At 43.0% G+C, this 26,306-nt stretch overlaps 4 protein-coding genes across 4 annotated transcripts; 2 read left to right on the top strand and 2 right to left on the bottom strand.

Annotated features, from left to right (window-relative positions):
* On the bottom strand, positions 81 to 9,820 carry LOC8081974 (nudix hydrolase 3). Its single transcript, XM_002452922.2, has 21 exons — positions 9,608 to 9,820; positions 9,333 to 9,512; positions 8,837 to 8,914; positions 8,399 to 8,495; positions 7,991 to 8,124; positions 7,261 to 7,342; positions 6,689 to 6,775; positions 6,427 to 6,533; positions 5,176 to 5,347; positions 4,752 to 4,993; positions 4,593 to 4,674; positions 3,546 to 3,611; positions 3,031 to 3,108; positions 2,867 to 2,962; positions 2,170 to 2,276; positions 1,878 to 2,046; positions 1,376 to 1,459; positions 1,129 to 1,223; positions 923 to 1,013; positions 705 to 851; positions 81 to 556 (listed from the first exon to the last, which is right to left on the bottom strand). The coding sequence occupies exons 1-21, from the start codon at positions 9,679 to 9,681 to the stop codon at positions 497 to 499; spliced, it is 2,328 nt and encodes a 775-aa protein (XP_002452967.1). The 5' UTR covers positions 9,682 to 9,820; the 3' UTR covers positions 81 to 496.
* LOC8081973 (zinc finger CCCH domain-containing protein 18) lies at positions 9,885 to 14,005 on the top strand. Its single transcript, XM_002454644.2, has 4 exons — positions 9,885 to 10,224; positions 11,146 to 11,463; positions 12,351 to 12,411; positions 12,696 to 14,005. The coding sequence occupies exons 1-4, from the start codon at positions 10,090 to 10,092 to the stop codon at positions 13,694 to 13,696; spliced, it is 1,515 nt and encodes a 504-aa protein (XP_002454689.1). The 5' UTR covers positions 9,885 to 10,089; the 3' UTR covers positions 13,697 to 14,005.
* LOC8082731 (probable serine incorporator) lies at positions 14,788 to 18,267 on the top strand. The gene is made up of 6 exons (XM_002454643.2): positions 14,788 to 15,173; positions 15,278 to 15,517; positions 16,713 to 16,824; positions 16,912 to 17,086; positions 17,371 to 17,608; positions 17,697 to 18,267. The coding sequence occupies exons 1-6, from the start codon at positions 14,990 to 14,992 to the stop codon at positions 17,987 to 17,989; spliced, it is 1,242 nt and encodes a 413-aa protein (XP_002454688.1). The 5' UTR covers positions 14,788 to 14,989; the 3' UTR covers positions 17,990 to 18,267.
* LOC8081972 (protein TIC 55, chloroplastic) lies at positions 18,391 to 20,668 on the bottom strand. Its single transcript, XM_002452921.2, has 3 exons — positions 20,033 to 20,668; positions 19,787 to 19,889; positions 18,391 to 19,670 (listed from the first exon to the last, which is right to left on the bottom strand). Exons 1-3 carry the CDS (start codon positions 20,425 to 20,427, stop codon positions 18,552 to 18,554), a joined length of 1,617 nt encoding a protein of 538 aa, XP_002452966.1. The 5' UTR covers positions 20,428 to 20,668; the 3' UTR covers positions 18,391 to 18,551.

Here is a 26,306-nt window from a genome sequence, read left to right as displayed (position 1 = left end):
ATGAAAGTTTCATGGTTCAGTTTCGAAAACACTTGTATTTTGAAAACAATGTAGAAGAGTTTCATCCTCGTAAAACTATCTTACTCCTGTGAAACTCTCATCATCTTTCTCTTCATCAATATAGTGCCACATTAGCATATTTAATGTGCATGAAACTTCTATAAAATATTGAGACTGGCCTAGGAGCACTTTAAAAAAAACACGTCATGAGTTCCAGTGATTCACAGCAAAAGAAATATACTTTACAATTGCTCAGGCAAAGCTAGATTCAGTTCCGAGCAAACAATGGAGGGGCATTCCCATTCTCACTAATCAAACACCACTTTAAGAGTAGCGCTAAACAATTTTCCTTCCGATGAAAAGTCACTCATCGCCTTGTTTTTATCAGCTTTGCTTGACATGGAGCGCTGCCTTATTCTTGAGCAATTCCTAGCGCTGCCTTTATTCTTGGGGGCCTGGGGGGTAAGCACAACGTTTGCTGAATTGCTGAATCCAACTAAACGTTTGCAAGTAGCTTGTTTGCCGTGCCGAATATCGGGGCAATGTCAACAGGTACCTGGAAACGAACATAGATAAGGGTGTAAATGCTGCTAACCTGAATGAAAATGAATATAGCAAAATAGCTGCACAGCTGCAACTCGGTGCACCATGGAACTCAGGGCACAAATAAACATAAACATAAGAGAAGTTTCAGGGGCACCCACCTGCATGTGTTCTATCTTCTCCAATGCCACTCTCAATGGTTGTGTCAAGGTCGCACGGGACTGGAGAAGAGACTGGGCAGAAGGCTTATCACCCTTTGCCTGTATTGTCAGTATCTCCCTGCTCAGGCTTTCTACAGCTTCCTCAACCTTCCACAATACAAACTCTAGTGAGCAGTGGTAAGAGAATAAAAAAGATAGTTGAATGTATAGAAAATCACCTTTGTAAAGTCAACTGAGAATTTTCCGTCAGAGTGCAAGACAAGAGCCCCTTTTTCATACAACCAGTTAAACTGCAGAGCTTGTCCTTTTCTAAATTCAGAAATAAATTAAGTCATTTATCATCAGGTTTCCAGGACAGTAAAAATGTTAGTTTTGTTTTTATCTATTCAAGTTACATTTGCTAGTAGGGAAGATACAGCCTTACCCATGAGCTTCTTCCAGTCCAAAGCGGATTGACCGGAAGCAGCTAGCCAGGAAAGAGACATACATAGATTGTGACAGGCTCTTAGGAAGCAATCCCTAACAGAAGAGAAGCAAATGATTGCATTAGCAAATACAAGCAAACAACTGACAGGTCATAGGTGCCTATGTTTATTATAGAAAAATCACTAGATTGCATGATCAGGGTAACACGAGGGACATTATAACTCAAGAATTAATGAAATTACTACCTTCTTAATAAGGAAATTCAGTGCCCAGAGACCAACTATATCAGCTTTTGCCTCCTCCAACGCTGAATAGAATTCTTGAAGTTCCTATGCATTCATGAAAAGAACAGGATGAGCAGCTCAACTCAGTGGCACCAGTATAGAAGATACCAAGCAAAAATGTAATAGCGTTTGCCACAGAAGTAAAAGCTTCACATATGTAGAAACTTTAGGTTTAAAGATATTGAATCGCATTACAGTGACTTTTCTGGTTGAATCCATCTAAGAATCAATGTGTCACTTCAAAGAATATACCCTGCAACTTTTTTGGTCATTTGTAGATATTTTGTTTTTACCAAGACTTCCATCTCTATAACTTACTAATTTTTAAATATATATGTTACAAGATAAAATCTTGAAGTTATGTGCACACAACTAAACATAGATGGGAAAATGGAATGGTTTTGAAGGGAAATGGAAAACTACAGCTGGCGGGTGATTTTTTAGTCACTGTTTGAGTATGTACCCTTCTAACTGTTGACTTTTTACCACTTGGAAGGGTGATAGAATGGGGTCCAATTCCATGGCAGCATTCATGACAGACTATATGCGTATAATATGGCTCGAAATCAACATATTCCTTCTGTTCCTCTCTGATGCAGGCATCAGCTATAGGCTTTAAGATATGCTTGAACCTGAAAATAACAGAGCCAGAATTGACAAAATGAGCATAAACCCCTTATTTTTCTTGCTGTTACGAATGCAAGCTACCTAGTTGGCAATTAAACCTAATAAATAAGAACAACAAAAAGGCATACTTGGCTTCTGAAATGTTTTTAAGCATAACCATGCAAGTTCCTCGTTCATTCACAATCCGTTCATCATTGGGCAAATTGAAAGCAATGGTTTGTGGACCTTTCACATCCTGCAGCAGCAGTTCTGTTAGTAGCATGAAGCTATTGACAAGGACATGACACCATTTACAGAGAAAAAAATAATATCTGCACCACACCCCCAAGTTCTTGAATCTCCTCAACCTACCAACTATCACCGGAAGCTCATATTTATTGATAATAAGAAAATGGAGGGTAAATGGTAAACAGAAAAATTACAGGCTTCCTGTACATTTTGAGCAGTCAATGATAAATTCTGGGCATGATTCAAGCAATTTCAACATGACAGTAACAGTTAATCAACAATAAAGGGGATGGATCCAAAGAATAGTCCCAATGCCACCTAGATGACAACCATGCCATTAAGAAAGTATTCAGGTGAACGTGCAAGTTATGAAAATGCAAGTCCATTCACGGAAGCAACAAATAAAAATGGCCAAGAAACCAATATGAATCTCTTTCATGAAATTCTGGTGTTTCATCACTTTTCTTGAATCTCACAATTCATAGAAGAAATGTATTGTCAACGTATCAAAATCCAAACAGGATGAAAATAAAAGGTTGATTTTCTTTGTCTACAAATAACCGATTTTTAGCTGTCAGTGTCAGAATTGTACCATACCCCAGAATTGTAGAGAAGATTGATCACACGAATCGGAGCAGCAGATATACTGTCTGATTTGAAAATATTGTCCATTGGAAGATTTTTCTCCAAATCCTGAACTCAGATCAAATTTGATGTAAAACAAAGCTTAATATTTTCTTAAAGAAATTTAATGAGATTACCTGGAGTTGATCACCAAAGAGTTTAACTTGAGAAGTTGCTGTGTCATCACGTATTCCGACAAATGCTTCAAAAGTTGCCTGTTGGAATCATAAATACAAGTGAAAACAAATTCAAACTTGTAATGAATTCCATGTGTATTATACAGAACAAACCTAATTCAGATTCTTAAAAATGTACAACCTGACCATCATATAGAATTGTAGATAAAGTTCTAAAGCTGATATTTTCCTAGCAGGAAGTTAAGGGGTGTTTGGTTGGTCTTCAGAATTGGGGTATATCAAGAGAGAGTGAGAGACAAATCTTATGTTGCTCAAATGAAAAACTTAGCAGGGAACAAGGTTGGAAATAAGCAATGGCTGAAAGCTGAGTTCAGTGCATCAGTGAAATGAACTTAAAGAGTGCTCCAAAGAGGATAAAATTTAAAACTGTGTGGCAAAAGTGACTTAAGGCTCAGACTTGTTAAACAAATTGAGATAGCACAAACATGTGGGGGCAAAGATACCATGAAAAATACCTTATAACTAAAAAGGCCATCTTCATATGTTTCATATGGGCCAATTGTGAGATCTAAGTTGGAGTCCTGCATACAAGACAAGAATACCAAACATAAAGGTGATATATTGAAAGAAGTTAAGATAAACCAAATGCTACTGCTAAGTAATGTGGACGTTGACATGGGCAATCTTTTCACTCTAGCGTAGTATGTTTATATAATATAGGTAAACTATAACATTATGAAATGCTTTTCAAGATAATCTACTTATAGCATTTACAAATATTCAATCTTTAAACGCAAGGATATACTAGTGATCAATATCTATATACTCTGACTGTGCTAGACCTGTTCAAACGTCAGGTCAGGTCAGGTCAGGTGAAAATCTTGTCCCGAGCCTGAGTCGAGCTATTTCTCAAATGTTCGAGTCTTTTTAGCCTGACTCGTCGCACTGACAGGCCAGGTTGGGTGGCCCATGAATGGATCTATTGTGTGCAAACAGAAAAATCACTTATTTGCAATTGGAGGGAGTATGCCACATTAGCCTGTTTTTTAATTTTAAATAAAAAATTTTAGGAAATTGTTAGCTTCAGTAATCTTTCTATAATCTGAGATGAAACTTGTGGAAATAAGAGATGGAACACGCAGGGGACCCGCACATCATTATATTAAAAAGAAAAGAAGAGTCTAAAAAGACTCGAACAAGTCCGTTAAGGCAAGGTTAAAAAAAACAAGAGAAAAAGATGCCCAAAAAAAACTCAACCAGTGACCTAACAACAAAATCATTGGTTTTTAGTATATTAAAGCAATGTGGTCGTTCTCACAATGGCTACGGTGCCGCCATGTATGGGTGGGGCATGGCTTTGGGGGTTTTCTCGACATGCGTGAGAAGGTATTCTTCTTAATGAATGCCCAGGGGTTGTCTTACCCACCACAGGTCGAGTTTAACTAACAAAATTTTCCATAGAGCAGAAGAATCAAGACCAGTGGTGTGTTCTTATATCATATGAACAGAGCTGAGAAATCATATGAACAGAGAAATGGACTAACAAGAAATAAAATACTAACCAACTCCATCCAAGCTATATCGGATTCATAGTAATCATTTGAAAGGAAAGCATTCGCCTTGGTTCTCAGCAAATTCTTGAGGCTGCAGCGAGATAAAATAAATGAACCTTCGCAAAAAAAGAACTAGAAATTCAGAAACAAAACACCATAATTGCTTACCTTGGAGAATCAGAGCATGCTGATGCTTTCTCAAGAAGCTCAGCTGCTTTCTCAAGGGCTGGTCTATACTCCTTGGAGTATGGAACAATAAAAAGATCATCTTTAGTCTTGGTCTGGTCTGATCCATCCAATTGTGTTAATGATGAAGAGGACAGAGAGTCATGCCGTTTTATGACGGTGAAAAACCCAGTGGCATCTTTTTGTTCTTTATCAGTCAGACTACTCTTCCAAAGTTCAAACTCCTACAGCCATAGAAAAAGTATGCAAAATGAATTCACTTCATCTAGCACTGAATCAAGTATAGTAGTACACACAAAATGTATATAGCTCTTATAAGCAGACAGCACACAGAAATCTGTGATCTGTGGTATGAACAGTAAGTTCTCTCTGTGAGTGTGAGGAGGGGGGCCACATCTTAATGTACCGCTTTGTCCATATCAGGAGGATAGAAGTTAGCACCAGGTGGCTTCTCTAGAGGAAATGCTGCTCGATACTCAATCCCCTTCCATCCTGAAACTGGCTTCGTGGCATCTGTGAGTAATTTCACAGCAGAATCTGCAGTCGATAGAAAAGCCTTATTCTCGTCAAGGCAGGACCTGTTATAGAAAATTTCAAAACATTCATCTATAAGATGCTAAAGAATATACAAAAGTTACATGTAAATCTAATGACACAATTGGTATCAAATAAACAAGATAACTAGGAAAAAACATTGCATTAAATCTGATCTCAGATGACATGACAAGATAGTATTAATGCAAGTGTATGACCTTTTAATAACACTGTTGTGCATACTGAACAACCCAATAGTTTCAAAGTTGCAATGGATCATGTTGACCTTATACAAAATACAATAGTCTATGCACTCAAGCACCCTAAAGCTCTACAACTTATGTAATATGTTTTTTTTTTTTAAAAGTCAAATTCAAAGATCTGTCAAATATGATGCATGCAGATAATTTGATTAATTGTTGGACAAAGTCTATGAGCTTTGACCCTTTCAAATTCTAATACTCCATGTAAAAAGAAATGGAGTGAGTACATTTTATCAAAGTAACACCACTGATTTATAATGGCTAAGATGATAACAGCATGGAATGAAAATATTTTTTATGCACAGAGGAGTATAGTTGAAAAGAAAATGCAGAAATCATGCATTCCTCCAGATAACCATGCTTCGTTTTATCAGATGAAACAGTAGACGTGCCAATTAGAAAACAAAATGTATCTTGTTTAAATTACACTCTAACCGATATATATCAATATGAAAGTACTAAATGTTAGTTAAGCCTAATTGCTATGTATCTTACTTTATGCATTAGTAGTTGCATTGCCTTGGCATCCAAGTTAGGAGCAGGCATCTTTACTTTTTGATTTAGCATATTCTGGAGTTGGTGGCTGACCACATTGCTATATAAGTGGCAGACCCCCTCCCTCTTGAACCAAGTCCTGTAATACTATTTTTCAATCCAAGCGGCCAAGGGCCAAGCTGCCCTCTGGGCTTTCCCAGATCTCAATTCTAATGAACTGGGCAACACTAAACCATAACACAATGAAAGAAAGTCATGAGTCTTAAGCAAGATGGCATACGATTGCAAGAAATTCTCATCGAATACTGTGTTAAGATATTCCAATCAATCAAGAAAATCTTCATTAATCAAGAGAAAGGTATTACCAGGGACTCTTATTAATGGAATGATACGCCCACTTCAATTTATCGAATGATGAGGATTCAGAATGTGCTTTCAGCCAGTCTCGAAGCATTTTGTTACTATTCCATACCTAATTGAGAATTAAAGTAGTAAGAGGTTGTAGAAAAAAACTATATACAATACAAAAAATGGCTATCCAATTTTCCGACTAATTGACATGGGGTGCATCCAACCAAAAAGCAATAGAAGAGACAAAATCTTAAAAGCATTAGATGAAGAAGTAACTTGTTCATAGAATATGTCATCAATAACTATTGCTGCTTCAAGAATATATCCCAAGGCTTCCCTGTCTCCTTCAGAGAGACTAGTCAACTGCAAAAAACAACATATAAAGAAGTCAAATCAAGCATACTACAAAAAAGGAAAGGTGCAATATATTAAGGAAAAAAGTGAGATGTCAAATCTCCATGCCCTTCCTGCTATCGAAGTCTCAAACTGAATATTATGAACTTCTTGCATAATAATCTATAGCTGTCATCTTTGTGTAAAGCAAGAAATTTTCTGTACACTATATTTCAGTGGCTTTATGTGTGTTTTTTTTTATCTAATGAAACAGCATGAGAGGCCCCTACAGTCCTACAGCCTACACTATAACGAATTTATTGTTCACTGACCTCGGGCAATATAACTGCAATTGTTAATTCGTTATGTCATTATCTAAAGCACTTTTAAATGATTTCCTTGTGCCATATGCATACCTTCTTTGGTTTTAACGACAAAAAATCATTCAGAAACATAAATAGTTAAATACTTGCTAACTGCATGTCAATCTAAAGGGTGATTGAATAAAAACTTACATCTGGTTCCAAATGGATGGGAGCATAACGGTTCATTTGCTTTTGTAAAGTTAAACAGCGGGACTCTGTATTTTCTTTGTACCTACAAAGATGGCATGAAAGGTTGAAGCAGGATAATTTTGGTAAAACTGTACTTTTAAGCTATGGCCAAAGGATGAGGATCCATTGAGCTAGCTTAAATTGGCAATTGATAAAAGAGGAATGACAATTCCTTCCAGTCTAGACATGTACTGACAGTTAGAAGGGAGTATCTGCTGCTTAAAGGATACTACAATGCATGAGTGTGAGAGTGACCTAAAAGATCAACCCCATCATACTTTTTCTTTGTAGCAGGGCTAAACTAAGAAATTTTGGAGTGCTTGGCACATTACAGGCAACAAATCCTCAAAAGTGCTCTTGAATTTAAAGATAAAGTTGTCCTATGAGTTCAAGAAATCACTTTTTTCAACTTAATGCTCCACCTGATGAAAAAAATATAGGCCACAAAATTTCAACGGTCCATTGTTGGTATACCAGAAATCCCAATAGTATCCATCACTCAGGCTTCTGGAAACCTACACAAGGAGGGATCTTGGACTTGATTCGTCCTCAACAAGGGATTGATGATTCATCAATCACGATATAGTTGATAATAGTTTTGTGCCACTTGAATAAAGTTCCATCTCAAATATCCGACTGTTTTGGCCCACATGTTGACAAAAGTGCAATTAGACAAGGAATATGCTGTTACCTTTCTTCAATAATGCTAAATAGCTGACCGTATTGCCCGTTCACATCATAAGGAACAAATTCTCCACTTTCTTTTGCAAGGCAGCTCTTGTACTCATCACAACGCATATACCTAACTGCAGACACTTCACTTTCCTACAGGTTAAAAGTTTACAATACTTACATCATTGTCAAAAAATCATTCGAACAGAAACAGAGCATAATAAATGGTAGAACACTGGACAATATGTAAAGCTCCTTTTTTGTCCATGTATTGCCGTTTCCTTGCTAGAAAATTTTTCCTCACGAGTAAATGGTGATGGAACATAAGTAATTACTATCTTCTCATGCACAGCCAGTGATCTTGACTAAGATGAGCATATAGTTATAAATCCAACAGCCACTGTGTAAAGTATTACGGTATTCTTACTTGGAGAGTGAAGGCCTCAAGTGGAATTGGAGTTAAGGTAGTCACAAGGTAAACATCATTGTACTCATTGTTTGTGTATGTCCCATTGTTGATAACGCTGCAACAAAGAGTCAAAGGTTAAGATGATACCATATTTATCAATTATTTTTTCTGAATGCAGCTTTATCAATTATCATATCCAAGATGTAGATTGTAGTGGTTGGAGATTCAAACAAAAAAGCAATGAAATAGGCAAATAGCTCTCAAGTCTAAACAGGTAACTTACAGAACAATAATGTTTATATAAACTGTACTAGGCCAAGAGGCCACCAATGTTTTGACAAAACATGTGGCTAAAGGTTGACCGAGTTGTTATGTGAATGTGATATGACAAATCCTGACAACAATGGTGTCATCTGTTGCAAAATATAATGGACTCTGCAATATAATCATACTAACCATTCCTGAAGAAATACAAATAGGAGCTCAAAAGCATCGACTGGAAGGTTGATGCCTAGTTCTTCCTCAAGCTCCCTCCTGATGATTCATGTTAGATGGTAGTACCAATGATAAGTCATCATCTAAACAAAAAGATTAACTAGACAGAGCCGTCCTATACAGTAAGTGCTCAACAGAAGCAAGCCTTATGGAATAATCAGCATAAATAATTTTCACAAAAAGAAACCAGCAATAAAGTATAAGCACTATGTCAAACTCTCTGTGAGGACGAACAAGACCAAAATTGCAATTGTCATGCTATCTGCAATAGTTACTTGGAGGACTCAACCCTCCTGAAGGCATAAAAGTAGCTTTGAGGACAGTTTCCACTTGCTGCTAAAATGTTTTAGGCATCGCTAGCTGCTTAGTGTGCACAGGCTACTCTACGCACTCCAGCGTGGTGTTCCGATGATAGCTGTTCAGGCGCACAGTACTATCGTGAGACCAGAGAGCTCACTGTGCCGAGAAGAGCGAGGAGTCGCCGGCGGAGATGTGACCGGCGCTAGAGATGTCCCACTGCCCAGGCCACGAGTCCTTGCAGTCAGCGCGGCGCTGCAGCAGCAGCTCCCCGGTGCTCTCGCTGTAGATCCACACGTGCACCGCCCGGTGGTAGTCGCCGTCCCTGTGCACCTCCGACCTGAGGAAAGCGAAGCAAGCGAGCGGCGGAATCACACGATCAGATCGAAGGAATCCAACCGAGACGGGCGAGTTCAGCTCAGGACGGGGGCGTGCCTGGGCTTGGAGACGCCGGTCTTCTCCCCGGCGGCGTTGAGGACGTCGAGGTGCTCCTCTGGTGCGGCGGCCATCAACACGGCGGCGCTGGCGGCCGATCGTGTGGGAGTGGAGTGGAGCGAGAAAGCGAAGCGTTGTTGGGCAATCGGGTAGATAGACTGCTCAAAACAATTCGTGTAATCACGTTCGCGTGGAAGAAGGCGACGGCACAACACAAAAACGAATCGCGAATAAAAAAAGTATAAAACTGCGGAGGCCCTCCCGGCTTTCCCGTGGGCTCGGCCCATCATCACAGCACCACCGCATATCCGAAGCGCAGCTGTGGCCTTCCAAGGACAAGGTTGAACACCCAACGCTCTCACTTCTCACGGTCACGGTCGAGGAGGAAGAGACGGTGCCGCGGCGCGGTGAGAGCCTGGGAGGGGGAGGAAGCCTCTCAACGCTCGGTCCATCCCTCGCCGACCCGATCCAGTTGCTGCTCTATGGCGGGCGAAGACGAGGACGAGGCGGCGGCGATTGAGCGGCAGCTGGAGCAGCAGCTGCAGGAGCAGCGGTCCTCCCTTGCCGCCGTCGACGAGGCACTCGCCGCCGACCCCTCCAACGCCGACCTCCTCGAGGTGCGTTGCGGTATCACCACCTCATCGACCCGCCTCTCCTACCCCTGATTGCTAACTCCCTTGAAACTGAATCGACTCCTAGAGTGCGGGGATTCTAGGGTCTTGTGATTTCATAGCATTAGCAGAAGGGTGAGGCTGACCTACCAGATTGTTACTACACCTGTAGTGGTCCTTGGATGGTTAGCTACTTAGCTTGTGTGTCCATCTTATAGGTGATGGAAATGTAATTGGCAGTATGTTTTGGATTTATATAGCAAATCTGTGTGCTTTTTATCTGGGTTTGCTCCTGTTATCCTGGTTTAAATAAGACATCAATCTGTGTGCTTTTTATTTGTCTGTTGAAATCATATCAAGGCTGGGTTGGTCTGCATAGCAAAGTTGAGAAATTATGATAATCTTTTCACTGTATGTTTTTTTTAAACCCTTGCAGACATTCGTTGACATCATAACAAATGTTATGAACAATACCAGTGCTTAGTTCTGTAAATTTCAAGAGCGAGTGATATCTCACATACTAACTCATTTCTTTGGGATACAATTCATTGATGAGAGTTACTGCATGGGCATCAATTTGTGTATGAAAAAATGTATTCCTTATGCACTTTCCGTTCCTGAGTGTTGGATGTTCCTGCATAATAATGTTTGATAAAACTCTGCATTTCTTTTCTCATTTTTCACATTCAGTTTTATGCCCAAAGTTGGGCATTTCTAGCTCTAGAAATCTGTGGTGCTGGTGCTATGAGTACCACCAGATTTGAAAAAATAGAGTATCAACGTTCTTGATTTTAGCATACAAACTCCAGATCTGGGGTGAAGCTTGGAGCTGGAGCTGTGCCAGAGAAGGCCTTACTACTTTATTATTAGATTTTAACGATAGTCTTTTTTTCTTATTATTGTTTGTTGCGTTTTTGTTGTTTAAAGGTTCATGAGGAGCTTCTTGCTGCAATTAAGGATGCAGAGGAGGGTCTTCTCCATCTGAAGCGCTGTAGGCTACTGAAGCAAGTAGATGAGATCTTTCCAGATGAGGCATCAATATCCCAATCGCCTGAAGTTGCTATCGAGCCATTAGATCCAGATGATGTTGAGCCAGAACCACTGGAGCCACACGATTTTTCAGTTGGATCAAAGTGTAGATTCCGGCACAACAATGGCCGCTGGTATAATGGATGCATTATAGGCTTTGAAGGTTCAAGCGATGCAAGGATCTCATTTCTGACTCCCACATCTGAAAACATGTCGGTGAGTTATCTAATCTGAGCATCATTATTAAATCAAGATTGTCTTTAGTTATGCTAGCCATCATCTTCCTGTTAATAACCAAGCTTGGCCTCTTAAATCCCTGCTGTATCGCTTGCATTGGCATCTACAAAGGGATATGGTTTGCTCTGGTAGCTATATGCTTGTTGTACTGCAGCCTGTGGAAAACATTATGCTCATGATTTTGTGTATATTTACTTATGCTCTAGAAACTATTTCATGGGGACCTGAGTTTTTTACTTTTCTTGAATGGGGCTGGACTATTGCATGGGGAACAGCTAAGATTTACATTGTCACAAATTTGCACCAAGGCTATCTTATGCTCTAGAAATTATTTCAATGTTCAATTCAACAAAGGCTCCTCCTGCTGTGATGCATTTTTTTTTCTTCAGGAGAGCTGTGTATCTCTTGTGTAAATGCATTATCAAAACAAGCCATTATTACCTTGATGGATACACAAGGATGGTATTTTGTTGTGAAATCAGTATTGCTGCTACAGACTAGTTAGAAGTTAGACTAAACTGAGCTTTGTCAAAGTCTAGTCGTAAGGCACCCTCTGCCCTGGTTCCATCATATTACTGGCCTAAACTTAATGAATAGAAGCATGAGAAGAACTCTAAGAGAAAGTCACAGGTTGGTAAAGTCTAGTCATAAGCTGCCCTGTGCCCTGGTTCCATCCTATTCCTACCAAAACTTAATGAATAAGAGCAGGAAAAGAACTCAAGAGAGAGTCACAGGTGGGTACCCTGCAACTGCAGCTACCTTTCAATCTGCCATAATTTTGTGCTTGTTAACATGAATATAATGGTTGGAGTGTATGGGCCATTATTATGAACAAACTAACTAATACAAATCTGCCCGTAGTGCAGATGTGCAAGTTCTTCCTACAGCAGCGATGTCGATTTGGTAGTAACTGCCGCATGTCCCATGGTATGTTAATGGTTATTTGGCTGTTGGAAGATCTAAGGCCACTAAAATGTGCTATGTTAGCTCTTGTTCCTTTGCATGTTACATAAAGCAATACTGATAACATGTTGTGGTGTAAACTATAAGTAGGATTTTGATGGATTCATGTTCCATTATTTTATAGTTACTTACCGTTAGCCACATATTTATTTGCTTCTTTTTCTTCCTATGTGCATCGTTAGATACGCATATTACTTTTGACCCTTCAGGCATAGAGGCATACCTGACTAATTCAGAACTTATCTCAGGTGTTGTAATCCCTACTAAAGCCTTGAAGCGATTCACTCCAACTAGGTGGGAGCAGTCCTTGGTAGGCTCCAGCATACTGGCATCTTCTGGATATAACTCTGGCCTTTGGAGGAGAGCAGAGCTTGAGTCATGGGATGATAATCTGAAGCTTGGCCAAGTTATTTTTCAAGATGATGGGAGTTCTGCAAGGCTGCCAAGTGATTCTCTTTCTGTCTCAGAATATGCTGACATGAGCGATGAAGATGGAGGAAGCTCAGGTGAGGAAGAATCTGAGTTCAGTGACGATGCCGATCAAGAGGATGGAAGTGTTCATCAGGGTCTTGGCCTTCTAGAATTCACAAATTTCAGTGGCATTCAGACAGATACCATGATCTTTGCAAAATGGGAGCACCACACAAGGGGAGTTGCCTCCAAAATGATGGCAAAAATGGGTTACCGAGAGGGGATGGGGCTTGGTGTGTCTGGCCAAGGCATGCTTGATCCGATTCCAGTTAAGGTACTACCCCCAAAGCAATCACTTGATCATGCACTTGCTGCAAGCGAGGCTGACGGAGGCATTGGCAGTGGGAAAAAGCGCAGTAGGGGTGGGAAAAGGAAGCGTGAGAAGAAGTTTGCAGAACAGGCCAGGGCTGCTAAAGCTGAAGAAGCTGAGAGATCTGTCTTCAATTTTATCAACAGCCATCTAGTGAGCCAAGATGTCCCTGAAGTTTCGACCACCAAAGTTAGAAAAGGGTCATCAGTTGAGACCCATGGACATGCTAAGAAGGAGGACAGAAGATCCTTGGTTGCATACGATGAGGAAGTAAAGGAGCTGAGGATTCGAGTTGAGAAACTGGAAGAGATGAAGAACCGTAACCGCAAAGACAAGGCAGTCTTTGAAGCAGCCTCAAGGAAACTGGAAGAGACTCGAAAGGCACTCGCGGATGCTGAAGCTACCCATGCTTCAGCGACGAATGCCGTTACTAGAAAGGAGAAAGAGAAGAAATGGTTGAAATTCTGATATCAAGTTCATGTGCCAACGCTTCTCTGTTTATGTTCTGACAAGAATCTGGCGTGATGTGTGCAACTTACAATTGCCCTCCTGTCAGCCCTTAGCATGCTACACTTGTATGTCTATCAGGTTTTTAGGGCATCTGTGGACTGTGGTGGTGGTAGCTGGTAGTAGTAGTGATACTGTATTTAGATCGGCTTTCGTCTCCTTCCTTAGACTCGAGTTAATACTGTTTCTGAACCGACGATCATTTGGTACAAGTAAACATTTTATTTGCATTCCGGTATATCTGATGGATTCTGCTGGATGCAGCTAGCATTCTTGATTCGAACACTGATACTCTTTTTTACATAAAAAATACTGCACAAAATTGAATCCTAGTATTTGAATTGTGCAGAATCCATGTTAAATTTATGTGTTTGATTGAAACATGCCTGCACTTTTTTTTTTTGAATCGTGGCCCGTGGGATCGTTGACTTCAAGTTCAACGCAACAGGTTTTCTCCCTTTGCAACTCAGGTTTTGTTTAGTTCCTAAAAGTTTTCAAAATTCTCAGTTACACTGAATCTTTAGACGCATGTATGGAGCATTAAACATAAATAAAAGAAATAATTAATTATAAAAATAAACCTTTTGACTCTAATTAATCTATGGTTAAATAAGCAACGGATCTAGTACAAACTTATCTCCCGTGCAAACTGTGCAAACTCTAATCTAGACCGCATGATGTTGATCCAAGAGGCGCGAAGAGATTGGGTAATTTTGCACTTAACCGTCCGCTCTTAATCACACTTTTACAAATCCCTCCTTCTACTTCTCTCATGCGCCCCCTTGGATCAACATCCTGCGGTCTAGATTAGAGTTTGCACAGTTTGCACGGGAGATAAGTTTACACCAGATCTGTTGCCGGTTAAACAATAGCTGAACCTAAAAATTTCCGGGAGCTAAACCTACACATTAGTAAACCGCGGTCGTATTTGGTTTTCCTGGTCAATGCTACCATAGGTTTGCAAGCCGACTCGGTCTCCTTATCCGGTCCAACCCAACCAACTCCACCGGCACGTCAGGCGCCCCGCCCCGTCCGTCCGTCCGTCTCGTGCGGTCGTGCAAAAACAAATCCGCTGTGTAATCCACCACCTCCTTTCCGGCTTTCCCCGTCTTCTCCTTCTCCGTCCCCTCCACAACACGCGTTCCCCAAATTCTCCCACCTAGAGATCCCCAAATCCGCGGCGGCGACCTTTGAATTCGATCCCCCTTCCCGAGGCGACTCAATCTGATCGTCGGAGCCGGGGCACCAGCGACCATGTGGGCGGCGTCGTGCCTGGCGTCGTGCTGCGCGGCGTGCGCGTGCGAGGCGTGCCGGACGGCGGTCGGCAGCATCGGCCGCCGCTCCGCCCGCATCGCCTACTGCGGCCTCTTCGCGCTCTCCCTCTTCGCATCCTGGGCGCTCCGCGAGGTCGCCGCGCCCCTCCTCCAGTCGATCCCATGTCCGTGGCCCTGACCCGAATCCCCATCCCTATCCTTTCGATCGTTTCGATTTGTCGATTCAATTGGTCCATACATTCATGGAGATTTCTCTCTGTTTCCGCAGGGATTAACCACTTTCACAAGACTCCCGACCGCGAGTGGTTCGAGACCGACGCGGTGCTCAGGGTCAGCCTCGGCAATTTCCTCTTCTTCACCATCCTCGCCGTCATCATGGCCGGGATAAAGGACCAGAAGGACCCCCGTGACAAGATCCACCACGGCGGGTGGATGGCCAAGATCTTCTGCTGGGCCGTCATAGTCTTCCTGATGTTCTTCGTGCCCAACGGAGTCGTCAGCTTCTATGGTGAGCTAACGACCTTCCCTTTTACTTGTCTGACCGTTTCATTCATGTTGCCATCACAAATGAAAACCATAGTTGATAGTCATTCATGTTGCCATCACAAATGAAAACCATAGTTGATGAGTCTTTGACATATCACGATGACAATTGACTGATGATGGCGCTAAACTTTTTGAGAAAATCCCTTTTGTGAAGACATTTTTTTTAATTCCGTGAGTCTCATAAGGAGATTGCTGAGTTCATTTCAAAAAAAGAAAAGGAGATTTCTGAGTCAGAATTTATGCAATTCTGAACTTGTAGACTTACTGGAATTGTACAATCGATAAAACCCAATTGGTAGTCAGCTGTTTTTATTTGTCAGGATTACACAACTCTAGACTGTCGTGAGAACCAATCCGAGTAGCTGTTTAGCTGTTTTTATTTGCCAGGCTGTTTAATTCATGTTACAATGTCTAATGGCAATTGTTTGTCAGATTGCATAGTTCATAAGTTGTGAGCATATCACAATGACAACTGATTGGTTAATAGCGCTGATCTTTTTGAGGCACACAATCTCTTTGATCAGATATTTTTGGAGAATCAGAAGGACATAGATTGCTGAGTCAGAACCATGGATGGTAGACCACTGGATCAGTATAGTTTTATGCAAAACAAAATGTTGATTTTGGATTTATATCTATAAAGCTACTGGATTAACCCAAATTCTAGTGCATGTCTATACGTGTCTTTGTCCGAATTCTGCCTAGTGCTCTATTAGGAATGAGGTTTTAATCCAAACAACCCATCGGTATAGATGTTTTGGAGCTGAATGCATTTCAGATGGAGACAGTTGAGTAAAAAAACGAGATTATAGACTAGCCAATATAGTGATGTGCAAAACAAAAGATTTGGTTCCGGGTCACGTACACTATCTAGAGACATTACTGGATTTAAATAGCTAAACCCAATTGCTAGTGCTCGTGACCTCTTTTGGTGGAAATTGAAGATCTTTTTTTTAAGATTTCAGAACAGAATGTAATGTTTGGTATTAGTTGGCATATTTTTTGTGCTTGTGTTGGAGGGGATGAAAGGATACATTTGTTGAGTTTCCTGAATATTGAGTTATTACTCTGCTATTGTTCGTCATGCAGTTTGTTAGGTATTTCCGTCATCTGTGTTAATTATGTTTGGAATTCTTACTACAATTCTACTTTTGCAGAATCTATATCCAAGTTCGGATCTGGCCTGTTCCTTCTCGTTCAGGTTGTTCTGCTGTTGGATTTTGTGCATGGATGGAATGAGAACTGGGTCGCCAAGGATGAGCAGTTCTGGTTGGTTGCTTTCTGTTGTTGTTCCCATATTTGCTTGTGCTTCTGTCATTGTATTTTTCTATTATTTATGCTCTTTTGTCGCTGCAGGTACATGGCTCTGTTGGTTGTCTCAGTTGTCTGTTACATTGCCACAGCCTCTTTCTCGGGTCTTCTATTTCACTGGTTCACTCCATCTGGACATGACTGCGGACTCAACATGTTTTTCATTGTCTTCACATTGATTCTTGTTTTTGCATTTGCTATTGTTGCCCTGCACCCAAAGGTACCATCCTGTAGCCTATTTTTTTCCCTTTTACTGATTTTGACTTTGTTTATATTAATTGATTCAACCAGAAACTATTGCTTGATAAGTTATACTGGATGTATTTGGGGCTCTGGGCTATATTTGCAACTGTAGATGATTCTTGGGTTGGTTTGATTGTTTTAGATTCCATCTTGGTCATCATCTTACCATGCTTTCAAAAACCTGCTGCTATACATTTTCATTAAATGTAACTATCTTTTTTGTGCTAAATAATGCTGAATTTTGAACTTTCTGATTTTCAGATCAATGGAAGCTTGTTGCCTGCATCGGTTATCGGTCTGTACTGCACATATCTGTGCTACAGTGGACTCTCCAGTGAGCCAAGGGATTATGAATGCAATGGGCTTCACAATCACTCGAAAGCTGTGTCAACTGGTAGCCTTACATTGGGACTCCTTACTACGGTCCTTTCTGTGGTCTACTCTGCTGTCCGTGCTGGCTCCTCTGCAACTGTGCTCTCGCCACCAGACTCACCTCGTGGTTAGATCGCCTTCTCTGGCCAATGAGCTAGTTTTGCTAATATCGAGTTTGCATTGTTAATTATGATATATTTTTCTTTAACCTTCAGGAACCGACAAGCCATTGCTTCCCTTCAGCAAGGCAGATGAACAAGAAGATAAGAAGGATGTACCAAGGCCGGTGACATACTCCTACTCTTTCTTTCACCTCATCTTCTCCCTGGCCAGCATGTACTCGGCAATGCTCTTGACTGGCTGGTCAACTTCCGTTGGTGAGAGCGGAAAGCTTGTTGATGTTGGGTGGCCATCTGTCTGGGTCAGAATTGCAACCCAGTGGGCGACGGCAGGTCTGTTCATATGGTCGCTTGTTGCACCCATCCTCTTCCCCGACAGGGAATTCTAGATCAACCACGGCAAGCCTGGAGCATCAATCGTTTCACTGCGGTAGCTAATCTATCCTATCAAGTGTATTGTCTTACACGTGCTCTGAGCATGGATGACAAGAAGTCAGTGTTTGTCCACTGCTATCAAGTTTGTCTACTTAATAACATGTGACATTAGGCATTGTGCCACACTCTGAACAGTGAATGTGTGCTGCTTGTATTGTGTATATATATTGGAGTCTGGTTGCCTATCCTGGATTGGATTTTACGAATGCCACCATGTGAGCGTGTTGCATATCGATTGGTTGGTCAGAAATTCATGACTTGCTGACTGTGACTCTGCAGATTTAATCTCATATGTGCGGTTCTGCAATTAAGGCTATGTTGATTATCTCTTGTGATTGTGAGTTTAGCGCAGGAGTAAAAGTCCTAACCAGCAACCACCTAATCAGCTGCTGCAAGCATGCAAAACGTTACTACAAATACAGCTACGGTGATATACAAATGTAAAGGGAGAAGAGGACGCTTCCCGCCATTTTTCTATATACCTAAACATACAGCAGCCATTATAAGACACCTTAATTACAATCTCCTGTGTGTCCTGATGAAGTTGGTGGTGAGCAAAGAAACCAGCGCGTCACAGGCATAGGACGCCGCGGCTAGCACGGCCGATGCAGCCAGCAAGACGGCCTTCCACTGCCTGGTCGCCGCCAGGACGGCCGCCGCCACGGCCGCCGCTGCGAGTGCGGCGAACGCGTTCTTCAACGAGGTGTACTTCTTGACGGTCGCCCTGCAGCCCTTGCAGTGCACGACGTGGCGGAAGTACCTGTTGGTCGGGTTGGGCGCGTGCACCGTGCCGACGCCGCCCTTTGCCGGGAACGAGGCCGAGATCCCCGCGACGGCCCCCGCGGGCGCCTGCTCCACGACGGCCGGGACCGGCGGTGGCGACAGGGTGGTGTGGCCGAAGTAGTAGGGCATGCCGTGGCCGGCCCTGTCCATCCACTTCCTGTACTCGGCGACCCAGGTGTCGGAGGAGCGGAGGTTGAGGTAGAGCTCCCTGGTGGGCACCTTCTCCCGGAGCAGCACCTCGTTCTGCGACGACAGGAACCCCATGTCCTGCTCGAACACCTTGCACGCGTTCTGGTGGAAGTACCAGGTCGGGAGCACCTTGGCGAGCGGCGACCTGAGGGTGGATCCGAAGCGGACGAGGAGCATGGACTTCCCCTGCCCAGCGGGGCGGCAGAGGAAGTGCGCGGAGAAGCACTGCTCCGTGCCGTCCTTGTCGGTGTACTCGAGCGTGTTGGTGAGCACGCAGGGCGCCTCGAAGCGGAGCAGGTTGCGGAGGTGCGGCGTGCTGGTGCGGCCCCAGTAACCCGCGAAGCCGCGCGGGGTGCGCTCGGTGACGTCGAAGAAGAGCGGCTGCGCGTCCTCGCGCTTGGCCGTCCAGTCGGTGCGGTCGTGGGAGATGGGCACGTGCGCCGGGTCCATGAGGTTCTCCAGCAGGATGGAGTGGTCGTAGGGGAGCTCGTGCACCGTCGACAGGTCCGTGAACCCCGCCCGCGCGTACGGCTCGAACCACGGCAGCTTCCCCTCGTCGGGAGGGTTGGCGTCCGACACCCACACCCACACCACGCCCTGCGAGTCCCGCACCTCGTAGTTGCGCGCGCACGCGCTCCGCGGGATCTTGGCGCCCTCGGGCAGCTGCACGCACGGACGCATCACATCATCTATGAATCCAAGATCCATGGAGTTCGTACGTACGTAGTGTTCGTTTGTTTCAGGATCGATCCATGGATTCGGAAAGGTCGGAAAGAGACCTGTGGTATCTTGACGCACTTGCCCTCGCCGTCGAACTGCCAGCCATGGTAAAGGCACTCCAGCTTGCCGTCCACGATCTGCCCTTCCGACAGCTTCGCTAACCTGATCGATCCGTAAGCATTTTGGGAGACCAAACCAATCGTTACATTCGTCGGTCGCTGAATCGGATTGATTTGCTTGCAAACAATTGAGCTGATGAGCTCGCGCCCCATTCATGCAACAGAGGATCGGCCGGAGGATCTCACCTGTGAGGGCACCGGTCCTCGTGGCAGCGGAGCACGCCGTTGCCGTCGCGCCAGAGCACGAGCTGGCGGTCGAAGACGGTGAGCGGGAGCGCCGCGTCGTCCGGCACCTCCTTGGACAGATATAGCGGGTACCACTCCTCCTTCCAGTCGTAGCGTCCCGCCGCCGCCGCCGCCTCCGCGGCCTCCTCCCCTTCCCCCTCCTTGGGCAGCAGCACCCCGGCCTCCTCCACCACCGCCGCCCGGCACCTCCTCGTCCTCGTCCTCCTCCTGCCCCCACCTCCCGCCCACCGTGCGGCGGCCGCCGTCGCGGGGCTCTTGCGACGTGGAGCCACGGCAACGGCGGCCGCGGAGACGCGGAGGAGGAGAGATGCCAGTGGCGCTGGGGGCGTCGTCATGTTTGGTCCCACTTTGCGTTTGGTTGGCCGACAGCGCTCGATCTCTGCGGCATTCTTCTCCGGATAAAACCCTTTACACGACTACACGAGTCGCGTGCAACGCACACGGCACACGGCACACGGCTCACGGCTCTGGCGTAGCTGCCACCTACTACTAGAGCGTCCCGGTTCCAGACTTTTTCCACTTCCCGTCATGTATCGTGTCACTGTCGTCCACTCGTCCAAGTGACCAAGTGGCGAGTTCATGCACAATGGAGTAATGGACTGGATTTCCAATTTTAAGTATATATCACGATATATATATTTTTTTACAGAAAGTAGCCTAGACTAGTCAACTTCAGGGAGGCATTTGAATCAAATATATTTAAAAAATATTAATATTTATGATGTGTGATAAGTATTTTTACCTTTTTAACAAAATGTATTATTGTAATAAACATATTAAGAGATAAAAACATTGGTAATAGTTTTTTTATAAATTATATCGAACTTAAACTTTGAATTCTCCAGAGGTGTAGTTATTTTAAAATGGAGGAAATAGCTCCTAGTGGTAATACTATGAGCCTTTTATAGCCTTCAAATGTTGATAAGAATAGAGGTTTTGGTGAAACAAGTTCTCCAACAAATTTGTCAATTAGATATTCAAATATAGTCATAACTTATTCCTGATTTCTCGCTATGAGTAGCGGGATGGCTCTCCAAAATACTCACAAGTCACAAGATATAAAGATGCTATTGGAAGATAGAAAGATATATAAAACGATTTTTGTTCAAATGAAATGAGGCCTTGTTTAGATGCGAAATTTTTTTGCATTTCGCTACTGTAGTACTTTCGTTTGTTTATGACAAATATTGTCCAATCATGAATTAACTAGGATCAAAAGATTCGTCTCGCGATTTACAGTTAAATTGTGTAATTAGTTTTTTGTTTTTATTTATATTTAATGATTCATGCATGTGCCGCAAGATTCGATGTGACGGGGAATCTTGAAAACTTTTTGGTTTTTTGGGTGAACTAAACAAGGGCTGAGTATTTAGAGAATGAGTTTGACAAGTACTTTTTGGAAATGATTTATAAGTGAACATACGATATGTCTAGGTCTGGTGGGAAACCACATTTGTGGACATGAGCTGCTGCAGCACAAATCAGAGAAAAAGGAAAACATCAACTTTGCGGTTTGAATGACATGACAAATATCATCGGGGCCTTGTTTAGTTTCGAAAAGATTTCGGATTTCGGCACTGTAGTATTTTCGTTTGTATTTGACAAATATTATCTAATCATAGACTAACTAGGCTCAAAAGATTCATCTCGTGATTTACAGACAAACTGTGCAATTAGTTTTTGTTTTCGTCTACATCTAATGTTTTATGCATGTACCATAAGATTCAACGTGACGAGAAATTTTGGAAAGTTTTTGGTTTTTTAGTGTGAACTAAGCAAGGCCCAGGTGCATAATCAATCCGTCGAACAAAATCATTGCTATTCCCGGCCCACAGCCCCGGCCCATCACGCCACGCCATGATTAAACCCGGCCCAGTCTCTCATCAAGCCATCATTGCTCTCCCCAGCAAAGTTTTTCTTCATTATTAAAAAAAAAAGCAAAAGAAAACAAAGCGATCCCGCTTTAGCAGTGGATTGCCGCAATCATGACGCCATCGTGGCTGCGCTAATCGCACTGCCGGTGATGGGTTTGGAATTTGGCTGACCCCTCCATGATTTGCCCGAAGTGACAGAAAACGAACTCGCCAATCATCACCACCACCACCACCACCGGGCGGGGGCGGGCGGGTCACCGGTGCCTTTGCTAGTATCGCCTACGGCAAGTCGGCAACGGGCGGGCCTACACAGGTCGCCGTCCGTCCGTCCGCCCATCACGCTCGGCCTCGGCGGCGCTGCATCGGTTTGACGTCCGCCGGTCCCGGCACGCGTCTCGAGCGAGCAGGACTGGGGGTTAGGTTAGGTTGGCCGAGGACGGAAGCAACCGTGGGTTTCGTTCCGCCCATTTCTGGCGTGCAAGCGTTGGCTTCCTTGCGGTGCTCTGCTCGCCGCGCAGCCGCGGTTGGTTGGCGCAACTGGGCCTGGGCGGCGGCGGGGCGTGGGCATCCTCCTGGCCACGGGTTCGTAGGCTTGTAGCATACACGTCCTAGTCATTTGAGCAGTGATCAGTGCCGTGTCGCAAAGAAACCCCAAACCCCTAATACACGTCCTGGCGTATTTCGAGCTCGACGGATTTTGCATGTGTTTCTCCATTCTCTTTCATAGAGCAGTGTGACGGAGGCGCTTATTTTACCACAACTTTTGACAGCCCAGGTGGCCTGGCCGGCTCCAGAGTTCCCAACGGAGCGCGTCAACGTTGGATCATCGCAGCCGCAGAAACGCAGCGTGCGCCGTGCGGTGCAGACGGAACGTGTTCGCCTCGTCGAGTACGGTACGGTCGGACTCGTGAGCAAACAGGCGGCCTGGGCAAATAGTGCATGCGTCAAGTCGGCGGTCAATCGCGAAATGATGGCGCAGATTACGGTGGCCATTCGTGCCGCTGCCAGGCCAAGCCCGTGGAGGGCCACGATTTGGTTTATTAGTGCCTCTACGTCACCTAAAATCTAAAAACTTTTTAAAATTTCTGGTCACATTAAATCTTACGGTATATACATGGAGCACTAAGGCCTTGTTTAGATGCGAAAAAATTTTAAATTTCGCTACTGTAGCACTTTCGTTTATTTATGGCAAATATTATCCAATTATGAACTAACTAGAATCAAAAGATGCGTCTCGCGATTAACAGGTAAACTGTGCAATTAGTTTTTATTTTTGTCTATATTTAATGCTTCATGTATGTGTCGAAAGATTCGATGTGACGGAGAATCTTGAAAACTTTTTAGTTTTCGGGGTGAAATAAACAAGACCTTGTTTAGATCCGAAATTTTTTTTGAATTCTGACACTGTAGCACTTTCGTTTGTATTTGATAAAAATTATCCAATCATAGAGTAACTAGACTTAAAAGATTTGTCTCGTGATTTACAGACAAATTGTGTAATTAGTTTTTGTTTTCATCTATATTTAATACTCCATGCATGTGCCACAAGATTTGATGTGATGGAGAATTTTGAAAAGTTTGGTTTTTTGGGTGAACTAAACAAGGTCTAAATATAAACGAAAACATATTGTGATGTTAAACATGTTTGGTTCATAGCGACATGTTTGATTCAGCTGTTAAACATGTTTGGTTCATAGCCACATATTGTGATGTTACAACATAGGCACGTCTCATATTCTTAGCTAGGTGTTTGGTTCAATGCCGACTTGCCAAACTTGTTTGTTGCTCTACCCATTCATCATATAACTCATGTTCTTATCAAATTTCACTAGAAATGTGACGATCAATTTGCTCGCCGTATTTTTGATGGCTGCCATAATTTATCTGAAGTTAGTCTAGCAAAAAAAACATATGGCTATTTAGATAAACACGTCTATATCGTACAACACATCCACAACTACACATGAGGAGACGATTAGTATCACTGCGGCTCCAACTCAACCACCGGAGACAACAGCTCTATCTCTCTGCGCCTCCGTATCTCTGAAATAGTGCGTCTTTTCTGTAACTCATTTAGAATCCGTTCGTTTGTCTTATAAACCGTATTTTTCAGTCAGTCAGCAGTATTTTTTTCATAATAAATCAGCGAATAATACTTTCAGCCATGAGTTTTCAAACAAACTAACATACTCTTAAAATTACAGCACTTCTTCCCTCCGTTGTTTGGTGCGGCACCAACTTCTTATCGGTGCCAGATCAGCACCGAACAGTTGAACACATGCATGTGATTCATGTGCCCAATCTCAAGTATATGGAATGGAACCAAGAAATTCCATACAAGTTTGTAAAAAGAAAAGAAAACTCAGTCATTCGACACGTGAGGCTGCAGTAGCCGATCTCTGAATTCCTCGGCTACAGAAAAATAAAACACGCATGCACGTACGCGCGCACATTCAATTGTCCTGTTTCAGGTTGTCCCCCGGCTCGCACGTATCCTAGGCGGCATGAGTAGCAACCGGAAAACGGCCGCTTCTCCGCGGCACGGCTCGCACGTACGGGCGCGCCATGTAGCGGCTTGTACCTTTGTGGTGTCTCCAACCATCTCTGTCGGACGGACCAGGGTGCCTGAGGCGTGAGCTAGAAGCTGATGGATCATCGCTTTTAACTTTAAACACGCCGTACCTTCCATTGTCACACAAAACTAACCAACCCAAGCCACTGGTGTCCAATGCTCAGGGTTCTTGACTTCTTGTCCTTGAGCGCCCGTCCGTTACCTAGACCCGAGGGCAACAGTATTACTATTACAGTAGCATGGTAATATGGTATAGATGTGTTATGGCTCTCGGAACAAAAAAGGAGACAGTTGTACATATCTTTGCATTGCATGTGTGCTCTCTCTATGACACAAATGTAGATTGTGGAAGAAGTATGCATAAGGGCGTCTACATCAGGTAACCAAATGTAGATATGTTACCGTGTGCTCTCTCGCCTAGGCCTGGTTTAGTTCTCTAAAAATTTTGCAAAATTTTTCTGATTCTTCGTCACATCGAATCTTTAGACGTATACCTAGAGTATTAAATATAGATGAAAATAAAAACTAATTGCACAGTTTGGTCGGAATTGACGAGACGAATCTTTTGAGCCTAGTTAGTTCATAATTAGACAATATTTATCAAATATAAACGAAAGTGCTACTATTTATATTTTATAAAATTTTTTGAAATAAACCAGGCCTATAATGCACGCGACCAAGGACAGCAAATAACAATGGGCAAGGGCAACGGTAGGCTGTCCTCGACCCTGACACAGTGACACTACCACGTATAGGCCTCGCTTGTTCTAGTAGTCCTACTTTTGTCTGCCTCTTGCCATCGGGACTCGGCGATTTATGGCTTAATCTATGTACGTATTAGAGCAAGGCTATAAACCAAGTGATTAGAGCCAAGTTATACAATAAGTTGTCTCATACTTGTCTCTAAAACACATTTTTTTTCATATTCCTTCTCACAACACTTGCTATTTGGGTCCACTACTACCTATGTATCGGTGCTCAGCTTGGTGCTTACGTAAGGCCAGTCTCAGTGGAGAGTTTCATAGCGTTGTTTCCAAAACTGTCATGTCATGTGAAATGAAATGAAACTTGGATGAAAAACTCATTCTCAATGGAGAGTTTCATTTCATAGTTTCATAGACATTTAATTCCAAAACTCATAGAGAGTTGGTAACCGTGCCAAGAGAGTTTCATCTAGATGAAACTCATTTTATTCTCTCTTCTTAAATACACTGCCATGTCATCAAAAAGCATATGTGGCAACCTATTTAATGCAAATGAAACTCCCATTGAGACTGGCATAAGAACTAAGCTATCAATCCACATCAGCATTAGCTTGGCTATAAGCTCATTATTGTACCTGCTCTTAGGAGCATATGAACACTGCACACTCTTAGAGTAGGTACAATAACAGGTTTATAGTCAATGTGGAGGAGAGAAGAGATAAAAGAGATGATAGCTCGGCTCTAATGTAAGCACCAAACTAAGTACTATAATACATAAGTAATGGTGGACTCAAATAATAAGTGTTGTGAGAAGAAATATGGAAAAAAAAAAGATATTTTAGAGATAAATATGAAGCAACTTATTGTATAACCAAACATTTTGTTATATTATTAAGCTTGCTCTTGCTCCTACGCCGGAGCCCAATGCGGCGAGCATGGCATCCATTTTCAGCTCCCTGCACCACCTCTCCAATTCCCAAGTCAGGTCTTGTTTAGTTCACCCCTAAAACCAAAAAGTTTTCAAGATTCCCCGTCACATCGAATCTTGTAGCACTTGCATGAAA

The sequence above is a fragment of the Sorghum bicolor genome, chromosome 4 (genome assembly GCF_000003195.3).
Source record: "Sorghum bicolor cultivar BTx623 chromosome 4, Sorghum_bicolor_NCBIv3, whole genome shotgun sequence".
NCBI lineage: Eukaryota > Viridiplantae > Streptophyta > Magnoliopsida > Poales > Poaceae > Sorghum > Sorghum bicolor.
This window is presented reverse-complemented; position numbering and strand designations above follow the sequence as displayed.

Excerpts from the sequence above, each read along its gene's own strand:
- LOC8081974 (XM_002452922.2), bottom strand. The coding sequence starts at position 9,681 with ATGGCCGCCGCACCAGAGGAGCACCTCGACGTCCTCAACGCCGCCGGG. Across the intron at positions 7,343-7,990 it reads TTTAGCATTATTGAAGAAAG|GTACAAAGAAAATACAGAGT; the intron begins GTAACAGCATAT and ends CCATCTTTGTAG. Across the intron at positions 2,047-2,169 it reads AAAAACATTTCAGAAGCCAA|GTTCAAGCATATCTTAAAGC; the intron begins GTATGCCTTTTT and ends TGTTATTTTCAG.
- LOC8081973 (XM_002454644.2), top strand. The coding sequence starts at position 10,090 with ATGGCGGGCGAAGACGAGGACGAGGCGGCGGCGATTGAGCGGCAGCTG. Across the intron at positions 10,225-11,145 it reads CCAACGCCGACCTCCTCGAG|GTTCATGAGGAGCTTCTTGC; the intron begins GTGCGTTGCGGT and ends TGTTGTTTAAAG. Across the intron at positions 11,464-12,350 it reads CCACATCTGAAAACATGTCG|ATGTGCAAGTTCTTCCTACA; the intron begins GTGAGTTATCTA and ends CCCGTAGTGCAG.
- LOC8082731 (XM_002454643.2), top strand. The coding sequence starts at position 14,990 with ATGTGGGCGGCGTCGTGCCTGGCGTCGTGCTGCGCGGCGTGCGCGTGC. Across the intron at positions 15,174-15,277 it reads CCTCCTCCAGTCGATCCCAT|GGATTAACCACTTTCACAAG; the intron begins GTCCGTGGCCCT and ends CTGTTTCCGCAG. Across the intron at positions 15,518-16,712 it reads CGGAGTCGTCAGCTTCTATG|AATCTATATCCAAGTTCGGA; the intron begins GTGAGCTAACGA and ends CTACTTTTGCAG.
- LOC8081972 (XM_002452921.2), bottom strand. The coding sequence starts at position 20,427 with ATGACGACGCCCCCAGCGCCACTGGCATCTCTCCTCCTCCGCGTCTCC. Across the intron at positions 19,890-20,032 it reads GAGGACCGGTGCCCTCACAG|GTTAGCGAAGCTGTCGGAAG; the intron begins GTGAGATCCTCC and ends CGGATCGATCAG. Across the intron at positions 19,671-19,786 it reads AGTGCGTCAAGATACCACAG|CTGCCCGAGGGCGCCAAGAT; the intron begins GTCTCTTTCCGA and ends CCGTGCGTGCAG.